Raw genomic sequence first — 24,736 nt, 5'->3', positions numbered from 1 at the left:
ACCTCAGATAAACCACAGTGTTCCAGGGAGCTTAATTTGGGTAGCATTTACTAAAAGTTTTATAACTTTAAAAAGCATGCATAATAAGCAGATTCTATAGATACTTAAACCATAAAATCATTGTAAACATTATTGTATCAGCTGCACAACTCACTCATATGTCTGTCAATGGATGTTTCTTCTAGGTGGTTTGTTTGAAGAGAGATTGTGGTTGGGAACTCTTCCCAGTAGTGGACAGATGTGCTGAAATCCTAGAAATAAGCATAACTCCAGGCTGTGCAACTTCTGTAGGCTAATGCTGTGGTTCAAGTCTAGTGTGTGTTTGTATGAGGTCAGGTAATTCTTGACCAGTAGTAACAATGCCAGAGCCTCCACATTGTCATAGTTGCTGCTTTAATGCGACCATGCAAGTAGTAGCAGACAAACAGTGGGGCTACAGGTCAGACACCCGTCAACAATAAGAGTAAGGTTGATTTGCACATTAAAATCTTACTTATTCCCCTTGCAACAAGGCTGTATGTAGAATTTACTGTGGTTTAGTGTAAGTATTCAGAGTTCAGTCTCTCTTGCAGCTGCAGAGTAAGCAAGTAAGAGAGATGAATGGTCTTAGACTGTAGGTGTGTGACGTCCAAGCCGCTGTGTCTGGGTTGGCTGCCAAGTCTCATTGCCTGGGCGGCTTGTTACGATGCAGTACCCAGGACCATCCCTGATGAATTTAGCTGGAGCCAAGTTTATTTTTAGCCAACCAAGGTTATGTAACGAGTACCTGTCATGTGATCTGTACACAGAGAGGCGAGAAGAAGAAGGCCTCAGAAAGGAAGGGATGGAGGGAGACATGAGAGTCTTCTTGGTGCCTCAAAGAAAAGCAAACCTGACTGAACTCCTTTCCAACTTGATAAATGCATTCATGTGTTAACACAGAGGAATTAAATTACTGTAACTATAACAAAGTCATGCAGCCTTTCCCCTACATGCTGGTCAGGTCTTGGCAATGAGCTGGTGCCTGGTGAGCTCATGATAATGCTTTGCTGACCTACAATGATTGATGGGGATTTTAAACTGTTGTGTAAAAACCTACACACACACACACAGGTCTTGTTACAAGTTTGATTATATCATTGCAGAACTGTTGGGTTCATGACTGAAACCGCTAAGGTATCTTTGTCTTGGTTGCACATGGAATCCATCAATAAAACATTTGTAGATGATATATACTGAAGGTCAGCTTAAATTCCTTCACTTGGCATTTAACTTGGTCTATTTACCTCTTCTTCATGAAGAATTATAATGGCGTAAACATGTTTTGTGAAAAAAGAAGCATGAGGACTGAATAACAAACCCTGTCCACCCCATTTCATGGCATTGAACTGATAACTGTTCTACAAATTTCCGAAGCACATTTATAAATGAATACATATGAAAGTAGGCCTTGCTGAAAAGAGAGTGCATGCTCATCATACTTTTGCTGCAACTACAAAATTGTGCATTCATATTGATGTCAGAGTTCTTTTGAATATACAAAGAAGATAAATTGGAGTGAAGAGATTTATAGGTACATTTTCATATAATGTTTTCACATATTTTTCCTCAAATGCTTTAAGACATGTTGAAATGTAGTGTACAGTTGTAGAGGAGTGATATGTCTTACCCTTGAGTAACTGAATTAGCTTCTTGATGAAATGGTGAAAAGAGAAAAATACTCCTCATTTACTTGTAATAGTTGGCTACATCATTAATATTGATTGGAAAAGCTCACACCCCTCTCCCAAATGTGACCCCCCTCATCCTCAGGTACCCTGGAGCCTCATCTGTCTGCCCTGCTGTGGATGGCCATGCTGGTTTCACTAGCCATTGTCATCATCTTGCCTCAGCCTCACGGCATCCGGGCACTCATTGCCTCCACCATCCTGCGCCTGATCTTCTCTGTAGGCCTGGAGCCCACATTGCTGCTGCTTGGGGGTTTCAACGTAAGTGTGAATCAGTGTGTTCAGATAGGCGATGACCATTTGTACACAAATTCTCTGCCATGTCAGAGCCAGATATGCTTTAATACCCAGTAGATGTTTGACTGGAATTTATCTTGGAACGAGGCACAGTCACATGCCACACATTAACTAAACATAAAACTTATTGATACAAGACTAATATGTACACAGTGCAGGAACACAGCAGCTCCCAGTAGTGTAGAGCAACATCAAGTATTCACATTCAAGATTTCACATTCAAGTAGACATGCGGGCACACTAGTTTAACAGTTGATGTGGTATTATATAATATAAATGTCACTCATAACAGAGATTTCCCACCACTTTGGCGGTCAACCTCATCCATTTTATTTTTAGTTGTCTGAACAAAGAGCATTTGAAAATCTCATCCAAAGACAACAACAGTACTACTACTGTGTAATCCTTCCTTTCTCCCTTTAAAAATGCTATACATTATCATGATCAGGCTGCTGTCTCTACATGTTGTCTCTGTTGTGTCTATTGTTCTTAAGTTATGTAATAAAGTCATCTTCCTGATGAGCTTCGTTGGGAACCGTGGAACATTCACACGTGGCTACAAAGCCATGATCATGGATGTGGAGTTCCTGTACCACCTGCTCTACCTGATTATCTGCTCCCTGGGGGTCTTCGTCCACGTCTTCTTTTACAGCCTGCTAGTGCGTGAGCACACACAATACATCCAATCTAATCACCAAATCACCAAATAAATATAGACACCCAAGGCACTGGTATATTAACAATAATGTCCAACTTGTCCTGAATAGAAATGACAGCATAGTGTACCATTTTTTACATTTTTAATTTGTACTGTAACACAGAGAAACATAAGATAAAAATGATATTTAGATGCCATTTGATTGGCTATAAAAGTTCAGATATTATCCACTAACCTCATTTAACCATGAGATTTTGGCAAGGAGATTTAAACAAAGGCAATGGTCCAAACAAACAATGTGTCTTATGTACACTGTGGCCTTTATTAGCTGACATGCTCACATCTACACCCACACACTTCTCTGTTTTTCATTCACAAGCTTAACACACACATATTGTACACACATCTTTGTATGTGTCCTCTTTCCAGCTCTTTGATCTGGTTTACCGAGAAGAGACCTTGCTCAACGTAATAAAGAGTGTGACCCGCAATGGCCGCTCCATTGTTCTGACAGCTGTGCTGGCTCTTATCCTCGTCTACCTCTTCTCCATTGTGGGCTATATCTTCTTCAAAGACGATTTCATTTTGGCTGTCGACAGGATACCCAACAAAACACTAGGTACATTGAAGTACATGTTTCTTCTCATTCTCTTACGGGGACCAACATAAATTACTTGCCCTCCCTGACCCAGACAGCCAAGAGACCGATACATGGAATGTTTTTCTGCAGCATAAACACTCACATTGGATGTTTGTGAAAATATACTGAATGTAGTCAAAGTGCATCTAAGAAATACAAAAGGAAGACTAGTTATAATGCTATGTGTACAGTTTAATTCACATGCCTTTACTTCTACAATTATGATTGCCTTGATTTAGCATTACCTTCAGTCTGTGCATAATATAAAGGATGTCATCATTAATATGCAATGTGAAAAAATAATTGCCAACATGCCTTGTTTCCAGACCATGGAGCCAGTATGGTAGGAGAGTTCTTCTCTGGTGGAGTGTGTCAGAAAGAAAATGGGGAGAACTGTTCAGCAGAAGCTGTGATGGATGGTAAGTAGACAAAAGTGAAAGCTAACTATGTAAGCTAAGTGCGTGTGACTGGGCTGGAGGTTGAGTGTCAGGGTCGAAGGGTTCTTTCAAGTTTGAAGCCACGTGTTTGTGCATGCATGTCTCTCAAGAGATTCCCATGTGTTTGTGTGTAACTGCGTACTTGTGTCTGTCTGTCTATGTGCGTACTTGTATGTGTGAGTATGTAAAGGTCTTTATGTCCTCGCAGATGACTCAGCCAGAGAATATTCGTCCTACTGAGCTGTAAATCTGTGCGGCCGGGTGGTCATGGGATTAAACCTGGCTGGGCCAACTGAGGGCTTTTAGGGAGCATGGTGAAACACTGGGGGTTTAGACTCCTTGTTTGTCTCATGGGACCAAGCCTAAGATGTGATGTAGGGGCCCAGGGTTGAAAGGTCAGGGATTAATTACCATCAGGTACAAGTAGGTCGATGGGTCCACTCAGCAATGGCACAGAGGGCTTCTCACCACAAACAGCGAGTTCTTGCAAACCTACTGACCTTGATGTGAAAAGCCTCCAATCAAAGATGAACACATGCACCACCTTAAAATTGATTAACCAACCATGTCGAATCCTCGAACTGCCTGTGTCCTGACCTCGTCTAGGCTTCGCTATCCATCACCACCAAGCTGGCTAATTATTGGTAGTCTGGTGACTTGTTTTTGTGTGAATAGCTTGAAAAAATTCCCAGTATCGTAATGCCCTCAGAGACCCCTGATGGGACTGGTTCAGTAAACCAATAATAGAATGTGTTTTTAACAATGAAATCATATGCATATTGTGTCAGTAGTGGAATATATTGAAATTCTTCTATTTTTAGTGTAACTGTTTCCTCAGTGACTTCCTCTTTTTTATGGGTATATGTTTAAAAGCAATATGTGGGCAGGTAACAGCAATGTAGCTGACTTCAGCCTATACAGGAAATGAATGCCTGACAGTCTTCATGTTTCTATAGCTTCCCTTGCCATCCAACCATCAGCAGTGGTGATAGAGGACAAAGAGCGGACATGTGACTCCCTGCTGATGTGCATTGTCACTGTATTGAGTCACGGCCTAAGAAGCGGAGGAGGTGTTGGGGACGTCCTGCGGAAGCCTTCCAAGGAGGTACAATAAACAGGAACACAACAAGAAGGACAAAAATCCCATCCAAGCGAAGTTTAGACTGAGAGTGTATTAAAACAGTATCGTTAAATGTACAGAATAATCCTTTTTTTCTCCTTTTGGCTTTAAAACTGCAGCCTAAACATAGACATCTTCCTCAACTCTTACACTGATACCAACAAAATGCAATACACATCACGCATGCTTGCACAATCGCCCTACCACACACACAAAGATTGAATTAAGTTCAAATTAAATTAAAGTAAACTGGTATGAAATCTTAAAAGGGTATTTTTTGTTTTAATGAGGCCATGAGAGAATCACCATGATATGTATTTAATTTTCTCTAACTTCAAAAAGTACATACTGGCCTTCTAGCAGAGCATATCTTTTAAACACAAAGAGTTTGCATGTAGGACTTTCATAACCCCAAACATGCCAGAAAAGGCATTAATGGTACTTATCCAGGATGAAGACAAGCTTGTGCACAACCACAACATGTGTTAGATCTGCAGCTTGACCCATAGAATGAGGGCATGACTCATACATACTTGTACACCTCAGTTAGCTTAACATTTATGTGAATTCTCATGTACTGTTTTCAGTTATGCCACATTTTGTTTTACATACAAAAGTGACACATGTACAGCTGGATGGTGCACTGTATGCAAAGAAGGAATTATGAGTCAGTCCCATGTGCTACCCCAGTAACAGCTGAAAAAATAGATATAAACGGGGTCCGCATTTTCATAAGCATAGCCTTTTTCCACCTCAAGGTAAATTTGATCTTTTCAAGTTTTAAACAAAACTTTAACATGTGATATATTTTAGCAATGAAACTTGACATCTTACTGCTTAAATGTTAGATTTTAAATTTTAGAATTTATTTTAATTATATTTTAAGATTCTGTTTTAAGTTTTCAAAATTACTCAACAAATCACTGTCTGTATGCACATATGTATGTTGAGTTTATAAGCTAAAATCTTGGATAAATATTACTTATAAATAAATAAAACTATTAATATACCTAATTTAGTGGATGCCCCATCTAAAATCAGAATCTGTTTTTCATATAATTCCAGTTTTTAATAAAATGCTTTCTAGTTTATCCTTCTTGTAAGCATATCTGCAAATGACTTAGATACATTTTACACATAGCTCCAAATAAGAAAATAAATACTATAATGGTTCATAGTCAAATAAGAGGTTTGAGACCATTTCAGAAAGCAGACTTGTGTGAGTAATGGGGTTTAACAAGATGAAGATTCAAGCTCTGTGACCTACTGTACATTGATCTTGTAACCTGGGCTTATACTGACATTATAGTGTGACAGCAGCTCAGATTGTTATTACTCACATGTTTTCTTCCTTCTTGTCTTCAACAGGAGCCCCTTTTTGCAGCCAGAGTGATCTATGACCTACTCTTCTTCTTCATGGTTATTATCATTGTACTCAACCTCATTTTTGGTGTCATCATCGATACATTTGCTGACCTGAGGAGTGAGAAGCAGAAGAAAGAGGAAATCCTGAAGACAACATGTTTTATTTGCGGTGAGGAATCAAACAAATACAAACAAATTTAATATTGTTCCGTGAGGTGATATTGCAAATCAAGTTTAAGTTTCATTTTTACAGACAGCTGGATTGGTTTCTTGGTCACATTGTTCATGACAAGAGCTATTCTGCCTACTCTGCACTTAAAACTTGTCAACATTATGGGAATGTGACTCATGACCTTTGACACTTATTTTCCTGTCTTTTTCCCATCATTGTTGTATATTAGACTTCCTTCTTAGAAATCAATAAAACGGAAATGTCTTGCAGTTACATTCATGTCAAAGCTGCAAGCAATACTTGATGCTGTGCCATATGGTATTAGTTGCACATTATAATCAGCAGGTGTGAATGCTGATGTTTGCAGATGGTGACGGAAATCGAGTGAAATTAAGCGAAGGGTCTGGTCTTAACCCGCTCTTGTATAAGCGTAAGGCTGCTGTGTTGCAGCTTCGCATCATGGCTCGTTGCAAAATGGGGGCTGTTTTTCTGGGTAGTACAACCAACGAAACGCCTCCTCTTCCCAGAATGAATAGTTAGTCATGGCAGGTGCTGCTGTGGAGGAGGAGTGTTTCTTCCTGTTGCCATATGGGTCTTGACCATGTCAGACTGTACACTCACTCAGGCCTCTTCCATCACTAAACAATCAGTTATTGCTGTTGCATCTGAACAGTTGTTGGTCAGTTGTGGTCATTCTTATTGCTTAATGTTTTGTAGTTCTATAAAGGGTTATTCCTCTTTTGCAAAAGCATGCAATATAAGAAGGTATATGAATGGCAGGTCATAATGTGGTGTAACAAACAATACATGTTTATTTTTGGTAAATCTCAACTCATTTGTCTGCCCATTACCTCGTGACCCCATTTCCTCTTGCTTTTTTCCATCAGTCATCTTCATTTAGGTCACAAGAACAATTGTCATGTTTCCACACAAACTGTATTTCTTCACTCTTCCAAAGAAATGTATGTGTGTGTGTGTGTGTGTGTCTGTGTGTGTGTGTCTGTGTGTGTGTGTGTGTGTGTGTGTCTGTGTGTGTGTGTCTGTGTGTGTCTGTGTGTGTGTGTGTGTGTGTGTGTGTGTGTCTGTGTTCTTCTATGTGTGGGGTTGTATCTTTTCATTCGCAGGTTTGGAGAGAGACAAGTTTGACAATAAGACAGTTACCTTTGAAGAACACATCAAAGTTGAGCACAACATGTGGCACTACCTGTTCTTCATCGTCCTTGTGAAGGTCAAGGATTCAACAGAATACACTGGTCCAGAGAGCTATGTGGCCGAAATGATCAGGGTAAGAATGTTGTCATGCACAGGCATATAGCTTTTTAATTGTTCAAACTTCCTTCATACAATGAAAGCCTTCAAATCTACACTGCAGAGTGTAGATTTGAGTCTATTATAGGTATACTGAGTGTGTGTGTATATACATATGTATATTCTAGCTCTCAAAATATAGCTCTGCCCACCTTGTTTGCTACTACAGGTAACAATTCATGTGTGCCTCAAAGACTACACAAGCAGAAGCACTGTGCAGTGCTGTATCAGTTACTGTTGTGGTCTTTATTGAGGTTAACCTTCAATCCTGAACAACATGGGAGGAGTTTTTTTGACTTCGGCAATCAGGTTCTTATGGTTTGCACAGGGTTGATTACTGCAGCCTTTTTATTTCTCTGCTCCGGTGTTAGGCAGGGGTTTTTTTCTTGTTTTGTTTTTACCTCATCTGCCCCAGAGTACTGCAGAGGACTGCATTATGTAATCCCTGCCTCCATGACCTTGAATTCTTCCAAAGTATTATCACATCAGTCAGCTTTGTGAATGGAGAATTAACATTCAAACAGAGTCTGTCTTTGGCATAAAATGTGTTAATCCCCCGAAGCAGACATTCCTTGCTTTAATCAGTAAAAACACACACACACACACACACACACACAAAATCAAACACACACAGGTCTCACCCTGCACATCGCCTAATGATCGCACTTAGGCAGACCAGGGCATAGCCTTGTGATTTTAGTATTTTTTGCAGCAGTGTGAGGATATTTTATACTTTCATGAGTTTCTTTTTTAGTAAGTGTTTTTAAATGTTGAATTGAAAAACATTACTTCCAACAAAGTGATTGAAACTGATTTTTTTTTTTTTAAAACAAAAAAAGCAAATCAAAAACTGATGCGAGTATATGATACTAGTTATATTATCATAAAAAAGTTCAAATCAGAACTATTAAGTATTTGTTTATTTGGCATTAAAAACTCGAAACAAGGGATCACATCAGATACATACGTCAATACAGTGCTCTTTTCATATCACAACTCATTCGACCAAACAACATCTGGAAATTTGTTCAAATAAATAAAAACCAAAGAAGATAATTGGTTGATTGATTTGTTTATTGCATCATACTTGTAGCCTGTGAGCAATTACGAAGCAGTTTAAACTGCTAAAGGAAAGCCCCTTCTTCTGAAGTGGTTGCTTCCCTGACGCACTTGCGCTTCTGTCAGTTTCTGACACAGTTTCTCATTAGATGCCACTGAGCCCACTCCGTTGCCCTTTGCCTTGATCGGCTACATTCAGTCTTGTGAGGAACCACCTGATTTCGGATTAACCCCCATCCTCTCTCCTATTAACCTTGCACCCTGCAGAGCCTAAATGAGTTTGTCAAGGGTGCATTCTGACCAGCAGGTTTTAGAGGCAGGCAGAGCAGTGAATGCACACATGGTGTGGAAGACCCCACTGACCCGTCAGCTGACCCAGTCATCCTTAACATTAGCTCTCAGATTCACATGCAAGTGTTTGATGCAGGGCCTCCGTGTCCTGTTGTTTAAGTGATCTGCAAAGATTGCAGTGTTCACAGAGCTTCCCTCCTCTTAACGTATTTACTACTTCATCCGTGAAGATTATGTCTCGGATTTTTATTCATGTCATGTTACATGCAAGGGCTATATTTTTTCAGCACCCTTTTTTTGTTTTGTTATTGTTGTTATTATTAGTATTATTATTATTATCATTATTATTATTAATTATATTCAAAAACACAGCAATCATGCATGAATACGCTTTGAAATGCGTAAATAATTTAATTTAAGATTAATTATTTTTGCAAGCTTAATGCTCTGTATTCAGCACCTGTCTTACTGTCTTATCATCTTGCTATCTATCAAGACGCATATTGCAAACACAAATTTCTAATGCAGTTTAGAAGTAGCCATACTCTTAGTGTTTGTATGCCATATTCTTTCCCCATCATAAGTGACACAAACTTTACTCAGTGTGTTATATGCTGTGGTTTTATTTCACTTGTTGTATTTTATTTATTGAATTTAAATGTAGTTAAATGTTATTTGACCCAGACTATATGTAACATTGTGTTGAGCAGTACAGACATGTATAAAGGTTCACAAAGCATAATGAAACTCAAACAAATTGTAAGACAATGCAAAAATAATTTGGGGAGAGTAATTTTCTCCCCATATTATGACAACATTATGTCTAACTGAATTACTGATGATATACCTCTATCAATGTGCACTAATGCTTTTACTAAATCTTGCTGCTGTATTTTATGCAGTTTAATTCTGATTGATCCTACAGTATTTCCTAATTATTTGCACCAGAGACAACATCTGGAAGTTCTGTTTCTTAAATCTGTACTGTCTCTCTCCCACTGTGTTTCAATTTATTTGATGCTGATGGAAGAAGCATCAGGACAGAAGGGGGTGTAGAAGTCAGACTACTCTGACAATGACTGGGACTGACGTCAATGGTGGAGGGCTCTGAGTGACTTGTCACGTCTAAGGTGTAAAAAGATGACGCATGGTTCACACTCATTGCTCTAATTCTTATTGCGTCCAATACTACAAGACAGCAGTAGCCCTATGAGCTGATTTGAAACATTCGTCACCACAAACACTCAAAATCCACAAATGAGTATAGTAAAATACGCCTAAACAATATCTGCCTGTTTCTGTTCACATGTGTAAAGATTTTTTTCATCATTTATTTGCATATTTATTGACTGAGTGGGCTGCCAGCTTGTCAGGTGGCTTGTGGCATGATTGTGACGTTTTCTGTTGCTGTTTTAACCACAGCGCATCCTGTTTCTCTGTCATGGCCCGTGCGGTTTTAATAATGAAAAATGTACTTCCGTCATTTCCATTGAACCAGCATGATGTGAAGTCTTAAGTCGTGGCTGCACTTCTCAGTTTACTGGAAGTGCTTTCATTTGTAAACACTGGGGATGGAAAGAAGGCAGGGCTGTTGATGACGGAGTCGTCAAACAAACACACGTGTGACTTTGGCTGGCAGGCAGAATCCAAAACGGGGAAATGACCTCCGTCATGTTTTTTACATGATACAGATGTGTGGGAGACAAAAGACTGAAATTAGTTATTCAAATGTTATATTTCTCACTATTTAACCTCTGACATACTTGTCAGACAAATAGAAAGAACGGAAACTACATATTTCCCATATTACATATAACTGATGTTGCAACATGTGTTTGTTAAAATATATAATATATAATATATAAAGTATATTTAGAAAAGCCGGGACTGTGTTCAGACATAGTAAGTGTATTTGTGTTGGCAGGGAGGGGGCAAGTAAACTAGGTAAACACAGCCTCTGTCTTTTTGCATTCAGGAAGTGGAACTTGCACAGCAGTTCTCACCTCCTTTCAGAATGAGTATGTGCTGCTCATTATCTTAGTGTTGTGTGATTCCCCTCAGGCTGCCGTCTGACCCAGGACTGGTTTGTGGTTTGGACGGCCACCTCACTCGCCCCTATGTCTCCAAATCAACCACTGAAACCAAGGGACTTTTCCAGCCTAGTTCCTCAGCACTGCACTCTTTCTACCCAGTGACCTTAGTGGCTGTGCAGCATCCTCTGTCTCATTCATGCTGCATTAGGACTGATGCTTATCTAATTAAGGGCACATGACAATGACATGGGTGTGTGGGATGTGTGTTTATGTTGTGAAGAATTAAACATGGATGCGTTCACATGACTTTGGCTAATTTGGAAGCAGGTTCAGACAGCGCACAATAACAATGGCATGTGGTGGTCAAGTGCCGGAGGAGATAGAAGCATGAAAGAATGTAGCCGAGTGGCCTCGTTCGAACACAACAACCCCTGAGGTGGCTGCTGGATTTCATGTCACAGTGACTTTTGCATATGTAATAAAGTAAAGTGCATTATAGTCACAATAAATACTACTAACATAACTTAAAATACTACTGTACTACTATATATTAATTATATTAATCAGTTAAACTTTTATTTTCCAGTATTTTTATTAAATGCTACCATTTTTAAGTTACAACATTCTGCCCTGGTTGATTTGGTGACATCTGCAGTGATTCGTGGTATCAGCAAATGTGGTTTAACACTTATGGTCCATGACTCCTGGCAGCAGCAAACACGTTTTGAGCAGCAATTTTCTGCTGAAATACATCAGAAAGGCAACTATGTATCTGTTTACAGTGCAGCCAAATAAACTCACATTGTTTAAATGAAGAAGTCAGTCAATTTCTACTGTGATCTTGATTTCATGCTGCACACAGGGTTGTTTTCTTTTGTTTGTTTGTTTGTTTGTTTGTTTGTTGTTTTTTTTTTTTTTTTTACCAAATTAACGCATTTAATATGAACTAGCATTCAATAAAGAGTTGAGTTTGCAACAGCAGTAACTTAATACAGTCCTAGTACATCTGTAGAGAGTGAACAGTAAACAGTGAGGCTGATAATAATCAGATCAAATTAAAAGCAGTAAGGCTGTATTACATGCATGCATTGTTTCCTGTGAACCCGTCGAGTGTGTGAAGGCAATTTGAATTGAGCTAAGGAACGGCCGACCCTGCCACTAACAATGAAAACTACTATAAAGAGACGAAATTACTGAATGTAAATACATGGAATGGCTGTTGTTAAAAAAATGTTGACCATATATAGTTTAAAAAACAAGGTTGATCTTTTTTTGGAAATTGTAAGGATTCTTAACTGAATTTTTTATTTTTTGTTTTTGCTTCATTATTTTGTTTGACATGTAATAGTAATAATAATAAGAAGAAGAAGAATCAGACCTTTTTGAATAATCCCACTCCTCCCACTAGGTGAAAACCCTTGTCTGTTTATAACCAGAATTGCTAGCCCATCAGTTTATGCCATCAGCCACATTTTAACCGTTTGTGACCACAGTATACCAAACTTCAACACCCCAGCCTTCAATCAGATATGTCAAATTGTGAGGTCAAACTTTGAAACAATGCATTAAACAATCTGTTCTAAAATTTAAAAAAAAAGGCCGTTTCACTGACATATGTGCATGAAAAGCATTCACTGGCAATTAATAGCTCCTTTACATTCTGACTTTGCAGCAGTTACTTCAGAGCTATGAAAGAAATGATCAAATCTACATGTTAAAACTTGGTGTTTCTCGTTTGCCGCAAACACTACCTAAAGTTCTCCTTCATACAGGAGATACTGTGCAACATCTTCTCAGGACAAGTCGCTGCTACAACTGATATCTTAAAAAAATAGTCAAATTCTAACCCTCCACCCCACACCTCAAAAACCTTATCTGACACCCAACTGCAGCGGGTCAGCAGTTCCAGCTGCTGTGGTTAGTTAAACAGCTTATTACAGCTCTTGTCTGTGGCTCGCAGGAGAACTCAAGAGTCGTGTGTTTATCTCAGCGCTGCATGTGAGGTGATGCATGTACAGTCAAATGAGGAAGTTTGTTTCTCCATCTTAGCTTACAGATTTTTGTACTTTTTCCAGTTTTGTCATATGTATATTAATGCTAGACGTGACAGAGAGACATCACTTACAAGTGAACCGCCTGTTGTAAGTGATTTCAAGAATGCCCTCATATCCCATGTGATTCTAATATGGAAAGTCCCTCATGATTAGTTTGATTCCGCTTTTAGAGTAGGCTTTAAATCACTGCACACAGTCAAAGAGACAAAATGGGGTTCTGGAGAAAAACACAAATCAAATAGGGCTTGCAGTTGTAAACACTTGAAGGTGTTTGTGTTTATAATGTCTGAGGCTTTTTCCACTGCATCTAAAGATAATGATTAGATCAGCTTATAGGAGGAATTAAATTTAAATAGAAAAATATTAATTTCCTAGAAAATTGCAGAGCTTACAGCATATTTTAGGAAGTGCTGTAAAGGATGTAATAAATCAATTTGATTATGTTTTGATATACTGGCCTTAACTGCCCAGTTTTCTGTTTACCAGGAACACAACTTGGACTGGTTCCCACGGATGCGAGCCATGTCCTTGGTCAGCAGTGATGCAGATGGGGAGCAGAATGAAATCAGAAGCCTGCAGGAAAAACTGGAGTCAACCATGAAACTGGTGTCCAACCTCTCAGGCCAGCTGACCGAGCTCAAAGAACAGGTGACACTGACAGAGCTAAAGACCAGCTTTGATGTCTCTGACTTTATCATGGGAAAAAACATGAAGAGTGAGAGACGAGTTTCTCTAAACATGTGGACAGCAGACGTAGCTTGGGGTTTGTTGTTTGCCGTTCATTGCCCTTTAGATGCAGAGCTTACTAAATGCAAAAGGAGATGAGTCATAGTTTACAACACAGCTCATTTGGCCCAAGCAACATCTTTAGTACCAATTGATTTTATTATTGCCCTGTTAGCTAAAATCGGACTTTTTATTTGGTTATCAATTGATTGATTGATTGATTGATTTACTGGATAAAGCCTTTCACAATATAGGTTATAAAGCTCATAAAATGATTCTGCAAGAGAATCATTTAAAAGACTATTTTTGCAGTAAGTAAAATCTCTGACTTCAATGCTACCAAGTTGCGTAAGTTACACACTCTGCTGATTGTGTAAAGACAATCGTATGCACTAAAATTGCACAATTTCTGCAATCCAGTGCTTCTAGTAAACAGAATTGTAAAAATGTCTTTACCCTTGAAATGAGAACTATCTGTGAGGAAGTGAATGTTACCGAGACATTTTGACCCAGACAGGGGGAAATGATTATTGTGCTGCTGAAAGCACAGTGAGGGTAGTGTAGCATCAGTCACATTTCACTTTAGATTCACTGTTTGTAAGGCCTGTATTTTAATAGCTACAGACTACCTATTCTAATAAGAAAATTACTTCAGAGTACGATTGCACTGACGTCTAGCTTCTAAACTGTCAGTTCATGAATTTATATTGTCTCCTTTCTCAGAACGGATTTTGCCTTGTGGTGTTTATTCCCAGTAGAGCACAAACGGGGAAAATGTGCTACAAAAGCGTTCTCTGTATTCTGTCATTCCAAAGAAAATTGGCTTAATTAGAAAATTATCTCGTAAAAAAGGCCAATATTTTACTGCTAACTGAGTTTAAACTATCCACTGATGTGTTTTAATGATATTTTTCTCAAACACGTCCTTCTACAGAGAATTATTTCTCCTGGAACACTCATTACAAGACCACTGTCTTCTCACTTTTGATATTGTTTTGTTTCAGTGTTGAGGTGCATATAGCTACCGTATGTTAATTCATGTAACTCTTAGAAGAAAAACTACTCTTGTTCCTGTCGATATAAAGGTTAACATCTGTGTTATGACTAATGTGTGTTGCTTGATCTCCAAAATTTCTTTTGACTGGGTTTCAGTATTAGTTGTTTGTATTCGGCTGCTTTCGTCAGAAGACACAGCGTTGTGGATGACAAGACTGGCAGGATTTCAAAAGAATCTGTTTCAGTTCAGCGCCGTGCAGAGTCTGTGCAGCATTTGGTGGCTTCTGTAAAGCAGCATGAAAGAATGAATTGATCTAAACAGACCAGAGAGGATGCCCGCGTATTCAGCAGATGAGGACACCGATGCCAACAGAGGTACAGGCGAATGATTTCTTTTTTTAAAATCTGTCTTCTCTGTTGTCTTCAGATGACAGAACAGAGGAAGCAGAAGCAGCGAATTGGCCTGTTGGGACATCCTCAGCACATGAACGTTAACCCCCAGCAGCCTGCATAAGGTCAACTAGCACAGCCCTGAAGCAGCTCAGCGTCGGCTTTGTGTGTGGATGGAGCGCACAGTCCTTACGCAGAGGTTGCACATGATGTATACTGCACTGAGTGTGAGTGTCACTTGTAACTGTAGGGAAACACTGTAACATAGGTAGTCATAAGACAATCTCTCCCCCACGCACGTGTTGCTCTGAACGGTAGCACTCACCCACCATGTTCTGTTCAGTCCAGTTGGAATTGGTGCCAAATGTTTTCTATGTAGAAATAAATTGGGGTTTTTCAATACATGGCCTTTACTGGTTGAATTTGAAAACAGGACAAAGCTGACTGGACAGGAGGAATTAGTCCCATCATTTGTTGTTCATTTTGTATTTTATTTTAATGTTTTCTATTTATATCTCTGGCATAACGAGCAGTATTTAATGTCTTTTTTTTTTTTGTATGTTGTGCAATATATAAACTTAAATATGCAACCTCATTGGTGTGTGGATTTAAGTTCCATAAATCATGTCTTATTTGAAAGCGTGGGACAATGTTTTTGTTTGTAGTTAATTGTCACTGGATAAAATAGGGAGTTGTTGGTTGTCTTTACTTACGCAAATATAGAGATAATATTTAATAAGCTGGCCTTCTCAATTTTTCTTTTTTTGTTTTATTTCTTGAAAATGTGCATATTTCTTGAGTGTCAGATACACTCAATAGAGATAGTATATTGTGTGAGAGCAATATATACAGATAGTTTCTTTCACCTGTGTAAATCCAACTGTGTCATTCTCAGTGATAACTTATTTTATGATGAATTTTCTTTCTTATTTAATTGGGGTCTAAAAAGAGATTTAGAATGTTTGACTTGTCAGTCAAATATACTGTATAACTACTTCAGTGTCACTCATGCTATTACAGTTTGCTCAGGAGTTGTGTTACTTTTACTGGAATAAATGTAATTAGCATCATTTCTCCTTTTCTGCAGCAAACTTGTTCCATTCGTGCCTGTTTTGTGTCTCATTTAAAGTCTGATACACGTTTGCTGCTTGTGCAGAGTCACTAACTTTTATGTTCATGTTCACAAAAAAAAGGTTTTAGAAAATCTTCATGCTACTGTTAGAATTATCTTTTTTTATTACTATGTGTATATAAAGTTTGTTGCTTACCTTTGCTTTTGTATAGAAAAATGGGATGGAGAAAAAAACTGTTTCTCACAATGAATGTTAAGATTAATTCAAATCTAAGCACTGTCAATTTGTATATTAAAGTAGAATTATTTATTAAAATTGATGTAATTATCCTTTACTTCGTGTACTCTCTGTTCATTGTTAAAGTGATAGAGGATTATTATATAAGATAATGATGAATTATCTCTTTAAAGTAATCCATTAGTGTGCTTTGTTGTTAAAAATGTGAAACAATCTGTTTGCTTCAAAGTGTATTCTTACACCATCGCACACTATCACACACTCAGCGCTCCGTGTATCTAAGATGACTCATTGCTGTTCAGTAGCTATATAAGCTGATAAAATTAAATAAAAAGCTTTACCTGCCATATAAATATCACTGAATATCACAATCAGACATATACAGTTTTACACTTCAGTAATTAAACTTGGCCACGTGCTGAATTCATCTTTTGGCTTTCAGAGACACTATCAGTCAACTGGATACATGTCTGAGAACAGTTGATGTCTGCAGTGAGAGTGGAATGTGTGTAATTAGGTAAATTTAAAATTGCATATATCCTGATTACTCAGGGGCTTTCCTGAAAGATTCTCTGCATACCAAGCTCTTTATCAAGCTCTAGATAAGCTGATGCTGATATGTCTTTGTCTCATACAGTGTATATACAGTAGCAAAATGACTCTGTTAGCTTTTAGTCTCAAACGTGTGCTTATGCTTGATGTGAAAATATCGTCTGATTGTCTTTTTAACTGAGAAATTTCTGCCAGATTTCCACAGAGATAAACTGCTTATCAGTTTATTACTAGAGATCAGTTCATATATGATTTCCTAGAAAAAAAAATGTTTTCTCCATCAGTTAACTTTTTTTATTTAGTGTGTTGAACAATGAGCCATCTGTGTATCCTGTGTATAAGTGGTCTGTTCTCAGGTCACTCTTGCAAACAAGATTTTGATCTCAATGACATTTCCTGAATAAATAAAGCTTATCTAACTAATTAACTTACATTTAAAGATCATTGCAATGTAAAACATCTAGTCTTAGACAGTGAATCAAATAAATTCAAGTCATTAGATGGGTCGCCTACCATAAAGTAGACTCCTGTCTGCTATAGTGCTCCTCCCAAACACTTACTGCAGCTCTAAAGGTGGGATGCACAGTGAGAGGATGGCGTTCCAGTTAAGGACTCATGAGTTGGGCTTCAGCAGGGTTAACGAGGGACAAACACTGTTAATTAGGCCTAATGTTATAAGGACAAAGACAGAATTCAGGAGAGCTAACAGTGTTGCCATTTGTAACTGATAGGAGTTGATAAAATGAATGCCGTGCTATATAACACTTCCCAATGACAACATGGATGAATTAAGGCAGTGGTGGAAAGTTACTAAGTACATTTACTGTAATTAAGTACAAATTTGAGTATTTCTTTTTGATGCTACTTTATACTCTGCTGCATTTCAGAGAGAAATATTGTACTTCTTACTCATCTACATTTATTTTTACAGTAAATATTTACCAATAACTTTTCAGGTTAAATGCAAAAAATATGATCCGCTTATAAAATATTATCATCGTCATATTTAACTAGACCTACTCAACAGTATGAAGCAGTTACATTAACTTGAGAAATTAAAAATAATGCTTAAATGAATTAATCAATAATACAAATAATATAATACAACACTGCCATTCTGCATGAGTACTTTTACTCTGGATACTTTTATAGGCTAAATGGCTTGAATGACTTCACTCAATGGGACGAGATCTATGCAGGTCTTGGCCTGATGGACACTAATAGAAATGTTTGGAAAAGTCGTAAATAACACCACCATAGTAATGTTAGCAGTTTGGGTCAAAAGCTTACATTCATATTTAATATTATCCATTATTAAAAGGGCTTACAGTTTAAGCCACAGATCTGAAAAGATAAAATGCGAGAAGCTGCGCAAGACCCCCGCTCACTGACATCACAGTTATACTGTAATCGTGTTGCTGCTTTCTTCGGAACAGCGGAAACAGAAAGTGTGTCAGGGAGACAACGTCATTTTCTTGGAATTCGGACCCCTTTTCCTGTTCCCTCGTTTCCCGTGCTGGCGCTCCGTGTTGCGTGTTGGAGCAATGGATGTATAAAGATGGAGCTGTGTCTATCTTTAGTCTCTGGCTGCTTCTGGTACGTCGGCGGGTGAAACCGACCGACCAGTCGGGCACTCTCGGTTTGTCTGCGTGCGTGACGTCACCGCTAGGGATCTGCTCCTCGGCTTTTCCTCCCCGCCATGAGGAGCTCAACGTGACAGCCCGCCGGGTACAAGACGAAACGCTCCGCTATACAGCGACGCTGTCATCCCGCAGCAGGTGCACGTGCCGCAGCAAACGGTTGCAGTACGAAATGAAACGGCGTCCATTGTGAGCGCGTGACATGCTAGATTACAGCACGCGCGGAGTATTGCCACATGTGCAGCAATGAAATAACGACATTTATTACAAGTCACCATGGCTACTTGTTGCTGGACTCATGTTAAAATTGCTTTTATTATTATTTCACATTTTGCCTCGTGTGTATGAAGCTCATAAAATTCACCCTATGTGGAAAAATATAACCTATGATAATAAAAAATAAAAATGAAAACGTCAAAATGATCATAAGTCCTCAGTGTTTATATACCAGACCAAACTAGTATTCCACTATTAAATGTATTTTTCATATGTATATTATTTTAATTGTTTATCCTTTATGGTTGTGATATTATCTTCATAAAAATAACATCTATAATCGTATGTGCCTTTATTATTAATGTATTATTACAATAGAGAATCAGTGACGCTTGAAGTACTTTGCCTTATAGGCTATCACACGTTTCTCATTGCTGTTAACAATCATATACAGACTTATATGAGATAGAGATGACAAATCATAATAATAGCCTGTCCATATAGCCTATAGCCTAGTCTCATGTCTTTTAAAATGTAGCTAGTGTAATGCGCTAAAAAGTATCTTTTTTCTAAGTGTCGCTTTATGGGCTACAAGTGTTTGCAATGAGCCTATTATTGTTGCACTTTATTATAAAAGCAACAATATTTGCAGTTAAACAAACAATATTTCGCCGCTTCATAACTGTTGACGAGGGAACTGTTGCTCCACTTTCTGTCTTTGTAAACATGGTCGGCTCGCACACTCATGGTGGTACACGGGACTCGGCCCCAGCGCAGGAGTACTACAGCTATGAGTTGTACTCCAGCAGCACGGAGAGGGGAGGAGGTGTGTGTGTGTGTGTGTGTGTGTGTGTGTGTGTGTGTGCGGGCGTGTGTGTGTGTGTGTGTGTGTGTGTGTGGCGCGCGCGCGCGCGGGGAGGGTGAGGAGTTGAAAGCGCGCCGTCCAACACGTGAGGCTCATGTGACGGAGTCGAGTCTGAGAGACGTGCCTGCAGTCACAGGGTTTATTTAACACGTAGTCAAAAACCCACCCAGCTCTCACACATTCAGCCGGGCGTGGAGCCTCCCTATACATACTACCGAGTCCGGACCTCGGAGTGACAACACTGCGCCGTACCTAACTCCAGCTCACAGCGGGATCACACGTACTGGATAACAGGAGATACTTTTTCTTTGTTTTTTTTTTCAATTTTTTTTTGTGTGTGTGAATTTTTCCTCGTTTTAAGGTGCGACTGCAGAGACACATTTGGAACGTTTTGAAGGTTTTTTTGAAGTTATTTATTCGGGTTTTTCAGTTAAGCGACATGGAGAGGATTACCAGTGCGCAACCACCTCCCTGTGTGCCAAAACACCCATCGCTGGATATAGCTGACATGCAAGGGTAAACAAAATATTCTATTCTATACTTTCCTTTTTTATTCTATTCTATCCTATTCTATTCTATTCTATTCTATTTATGAAGCACTCTACTAATTCTTAACCCAAACTAAAGACTAACTAAATTTTTATCTTGTCTTTAAAGAATGGATTTTCCCATCTATATGTACAAACCCAGGAGGGGTATGAAGCGCGGGGATGAGAGCAAGGTAAATTAAAGTTAAAATACAAAATAATTCTGCATTTATAAGTTGAAACTGAGCAGCTCACTGACAGCATTTCAACCTCCCCTTCAGGAGACATATAAGTTGCCACACCGACTGATTGAAAAGAAAAGACGTGACAGAATCAACGAATGCATTGCCCAGCTGAAGGATTTGTTGCCAGAACATCTTAAGCTTACAGTGAGTATTATCTTCTACATATGGCATGTCTGCTGCCAGCCAGGGAATCTGAGACGCCACATGGTTTTGCTGAGCAGTTTGTTTGCTTCAGCCTTTGGATTCATTTTCTAGAGTTTCCAAAAAAAAAAAAAAAAAAAAGTTATGGATTTTAAGAGGAGACAAGAGATGAACAAATATTGATTTTTTTTGCCACCAATTCTGTAATTTTATTATTTTTACTGTCAAAATGGTAACAAGGTTTGAGATTTGAATTTGTTGTTGAGAATTTTGTGTGTGTGCGTCTGAGTGTTCAAGGCTTGTCCTCTGTTCAGCTGCAGAATGTGTTACATAAGAAAGATCAACATGCTTATCGAAGGTCTTCCTGTTTTAGACGCTGGGTCATTTGGAGAAAGCCGTGGTGCTGGAACTCACTCTCAAGCATGTGAAAGCCTTGAGTTCCCTCCTGGAGCAGCAGCAGCAGAAAATTATTGCGCTACAGAAGGACTTGCAAATCAGTAAGTTTAATGCTGTGATGTAATTTGGATGTAAAACACAAACTGTTGTTTTTAATCAAGTATTTTATAAAAGGAACCCTCTGGGATCTGTTGCATGTATCAGAACTGATATAAGGAAAATTGTGCTGTAAAGATTATTTTTTTAACATTGTTGTTCTAATCCATCAGGTGATCATGGTGGTGACAGTGCAGAGACCAACGAGGAGATGTTCCGCTCAGGCTTTCACTTGTGCGCAAAAGAGGTCCTCCACTACCTGGCCAGCCAAGAAAGTAGCAGGGACCTGACTCCTTCCCATGTCATCAGCCACATCCAAAAGGTTGCCGCTGAAGTCCTGCAGCATCAAAACAGTCAACACGCAGAAGAGTCCGTCCTTCAAAGTTCAGAGAAACTGAAGAAACCTGCCGGACAGCCCCCGAAAGCCTCTGAGGGCCCAGCTAAGAACTGCGTTCCCGTCATCCAAAGGACTTATCCCCATGGCATGGGGGAGCAGAGCGGCAGTGATACAGACACTGACAGCGGGTATGGGGGAGAACATGACAAGCGCGACCCCAAAGCTCAGTGGTCAGAAAGCCACGCAAGGGAGGGGGAGCTCAAGCATGCCGCATCTGATCGGACAGCCGGTGCCATCAAGCAGGAGGGTGATGAGCCTCAGGCCAAGAAGTCGAGGTCTGACTCCTCAGAGGACGAGATCCTCTCCGGTCACACAGCAGGAGGTCCTGGCAGCTACATGAGTTTCTCCCCCAACCAGCCCCCATTTTGCCTGCCCTTCTACCTCATCCCCCCCGCAGCTGCAGCAGCGGCAGCGTATCTGCCCATGCTGGAGAAATGCTGGTATTCCGGGGGCATGCCGGTCATGTACCCGGGTATGAGCGGTTCTGCAGCTAGCTTGCCTCCAGAGACACTGCCCTCATCTCTGGTGATGTCCCCAAGGGCAGGGTCCCCCGTTCCCCACCAGACCCCCATGGACTCCCCTGCTCTTCACAAAGCTTTAAAGCAGGTCCCCCCATTGAACTTGGAAACCAAAGACTAAACAGACTTGTTTCTGTTGGAATCTTGCGCCTGAATGTTGAACGGGGTTGAACGGTTGGCCCACTGAAAAGAGGGTAAACAAAACTCAAACGTGCTGATATCCCCTCAAACCACAGCTGTTGTTTTGCCCATCAGAACAATGACCCCAGAACCCCAAATGGTCCCCACCCTGTATCTCATCAGCTCCTCACACACTGAAACGGGACTTTTAGGGGCAACCTGAAGTGCCCATGTGAAGGCTCATAGATTACCTGTTGCATGGCTCTGAAACACTGTGAAATGGTCAGTTTAAAGAGGATGAGTGCGTAAGAGATCACAAGAGTTGTTTTTTTTTAGCCAGGATCGTCTTCTCAGCACTCAATGTTGAATGTCAGAGGTGAACCCAGAATGTAAGGCACAGATAAGCCCCCCTCCCCTCCCCTCCCAAAAAATTATTTGGACCTACGTTTTTGCACACACACCAGTCTGTAATGAATGTAAAGATTGAACAAAAGCCCCTTGTAGATGCTGCTTTAATTATTATAACCTGCTGTAGATCTGTGAATGGAAGATCTACCTTCAGTGTTTGTCGCTCCTGTAACTGCAACAAACTATTGTTTAGAATAGAATGTTACCAAAAAAATGTCTGGTTGATGTTGACCAGAGACGTTGCTCCACTCACCCTTCAATTATCTTGGAGCTAAATGAACACAAGTGTTCACAATGTTCAAAGAATTCAGGGCGTTGTCACTGTACGAGGTGTGTCACTCATGTCTGTTGAGGAGTGATGTGGCCATACATGCTTTTACAATTTAATTTGTGACACATGACTATTTGTGTATCTAGATGGAGTTCCTGTGAAGTAATGTCTTGTTTTTTTTGTTTGTTTATACTACTCATACATCTCTATTTTTGATACGTGACCCACTGAGTGTATTTGCATTGCTACCAGAAGAAGGTTGAGGTAGTCTTTTGCTGTATGCCAAGAGAACGCGTATATAGCATGGTGCTCAACCAGATTTGCATATTGCCCACATATTCCCGGTCAAGTTAAGGCCTGATCTAAGCTCATGCTGTTGCCTTTACTCATTTAACGCAGACACAACGATGGCGGATGTTTTGATGTATTTGCTTTAAATGTTGCGTCTGTTGCAAAGAGAGTGAATGTAAAGTTCAAACAAAAATAATAGTTTTGTATAGAAAGAGGTACTTGGGATTTTTATTTTGAAATGTAACACATGGTTGTTTGTTGTACATATTTTGTATATAAAGTATTATTGATATATATTAAAATATTAATAAAGCATTTTTTCCCCCCTGTGGAATTTGTGTTTGACTGCCTGATGGTTAAACGTGTTGTAGCCAGCCGCCCTGACAGCTCCTCATAACAACGCATACTTACATAACACTTACATAACCCATAAAGCGGCAGAGCCTCTGTAAATCAATAGCATGTCTTAGATTACGGGCTGTAAACATTTCAGATTCTACAGGGTGACTAAAGAATGTGCGTAGAATGTTTGTGAATTTTGGCAAAAGGTCACATTTAGATCTATTTTACTGTCTTTAATGGTGCAATTTTTAGCTTGTCAGAATTGTGATAAATATGGACAGGAAGGTTTTGTTAAATAAATACTTTCATAAATATTGTAAACTAATACAAACTGATCCTGCAATCCATGATATTAGTTTAGTAACTATAGAGATAATAACTTTTGTTTTTCTATAAAAATGTAGACAAACTACAAACTCACTGAATTATCTGAATTTCATTTTGGTTGTATCAAAATTTCCCTCTCTTACAGTCTATATGGTTGGTATACTGTACAACAGCCACTGTATCAAAATTGAAAGTGTGCTGGTAGAGGCAGAAAATGTGTTTACTGTAGCAACTTGAGAACACCACAGTGGATTGAAATGGTATTTGAGGTTGTGGGGGCAAAGACTTTGATTTACTTTCATATTTAATGAACCAGTCTAGACCATGCTTCTGCTGCTTGCTTGGACACATTGTTTCTTGGGTAGTTACACTGCTGTTGTAGTAATAGTGAGAATAAAAAGTCTGATATCATCTTCCTGCCACCCATCATTCCACCCTGAGAAAAGTGGAAATGGCAGTTTTTCTTTTCTTGTAATCACAACAGTATTTTGTTATTTGGTCTCCAGATTAGTCAAATACTTCCAACACGGTATTTTGAGATTTACTTCTCACAGGCCTGCTGACAGTCCTGATGAGTTCAAAAATGCAGCACCAGCACCACCTTGTGGTTTTGGTGCTCCATGCCGCACTTGCTACCATTTTCAAAGATCCTTATATAAAACTTTATTAGACCACAACTGACAAGATGCTGCCTTGAGGAACCCCAACAGAGAAGATGTCAGTAATAAATTAGTAGAAGTATATAGCACAAAGATAACTGGCCTGAGGGATGAGGTTCCAATACTAAAATTATTTGTACTGATATTGTAAACATTGACATTT

General features: G+C 39.3%; 2 protein-coding genes across 12 annotated transcripts in view; both read left to right on the top strand.

Moving 5' to 3' along the window:
* Positions 1–16,659, top strand: part of itpr1b (inositol 1,4,5-trisphosphate receptor, type 1b) — an 87,165-nt gene extending 70,506 nt beyond the window's left edge. For all 11 annotated transcript variants that reach the window (XM_044348854.1, XM_044348852.1, XM_044348848.1 and 8 more), the window contains 9 exons: positions 1,792–1,967; positions 2,498–2,662; positions 3,091–3,280; positions 3,628–3,720; positions 4,695–4,843; positions 6,227–6,392; positions 7,520–7,680; positions 13,627–13,788; positions 15,290–16,659. In XM_044348854.1, the coding sequence (XP_044204789.1) occupies positions 1,792–1,967; positions 2,498–2,662; positions 3,091–3,280; positions 3,628–3,720; positions 4,695–4,843; positions 6,227–6,392; positions 7,520–7,680; positions 13,627–13,788; positions 15,290–15,376 (1,349 nt within the window). In that variant the 3' untranslated portion in view covers positions 15,377–16,659. The remainder of the gene's footprint in view (positions 1–1,791; positions 1,968–2,497; positions 2,663–3,090; positions 3,281–3,627; positions 3,721–4,694; positions 4,844–6,226; positions 6,393–7,519; positions 7,681–13,626; positions 13,789–15,289) is intronic.
* Positions 16,660–19,968: 3,309 nt separating this feature from the next.
* bhlhe40 (basic helix-loop-helix family, member e40) lies at positions 19,969–23,446 on the top strand. Its single transcript, XM_044348855.1, has 5 exons — positions 19,969–20,351; positions 20,493–20,556; positions 20,644–20,751; positions 21,122–21,245; positions 21,414–23,446. Exons 1-5 carry the CDS (start codon positions 20,275–20,277, stop codon positions 22,274–22,276), a joined length of 1,236 nt encoding a protein of 411 aa, XP_044204790.1. The 5' UTR covers positions 19,969–20,274; the 3' UTR covers positions 22,277–23,446.
* Positions 23,447–24,736: the final 1,290 nt, after the last annotated feature.

The sequence above is a fragment of the Thunnus albacares genome, chromosome 4, assembly GCF_914725855.1.
Source record: "Thunnus albacares chromosome 4, fThuAlb1.1, whole genome shotgun sequence".
NCBI classification, from domain to species: Eukaryota; Metazoa; Chordata; class Actinopteri; order Scombriformes; family Scombridae; genus Thunnus; species Thunnus albacares.
This window is presented reverse-complemented; position numbering and strand designations above follow the sequence as displayed.

What these genes read in the sequence shown, in the direction of transcription:
- bhlhe40 (XM_044348855.1), top strand. Translation starts at nt 20,275, where the DNA reads ATGGAGAGGATTACCAGTGCGCAACCACCTCCCTGTGTGCCAAAACAC. An exon ending in AGCGCGGGGATGAGAGCAAG is followed by an intron (nt 20,557 to 20,643) that starts GTAAATTAAAGT and finishes CCTCCCCTTCAG; the next exon opens with GAGACATATAAGTTGCCACA. An exon ending in CAGAACATCTTAAGCTTACA is followed by an intron (nt 20,752 to 21,121) that starts GTGAGTATTATC and finishes TTCCTGTTTTAG; the next exon opens with ACGCTGGGTCATTTGGAGAA.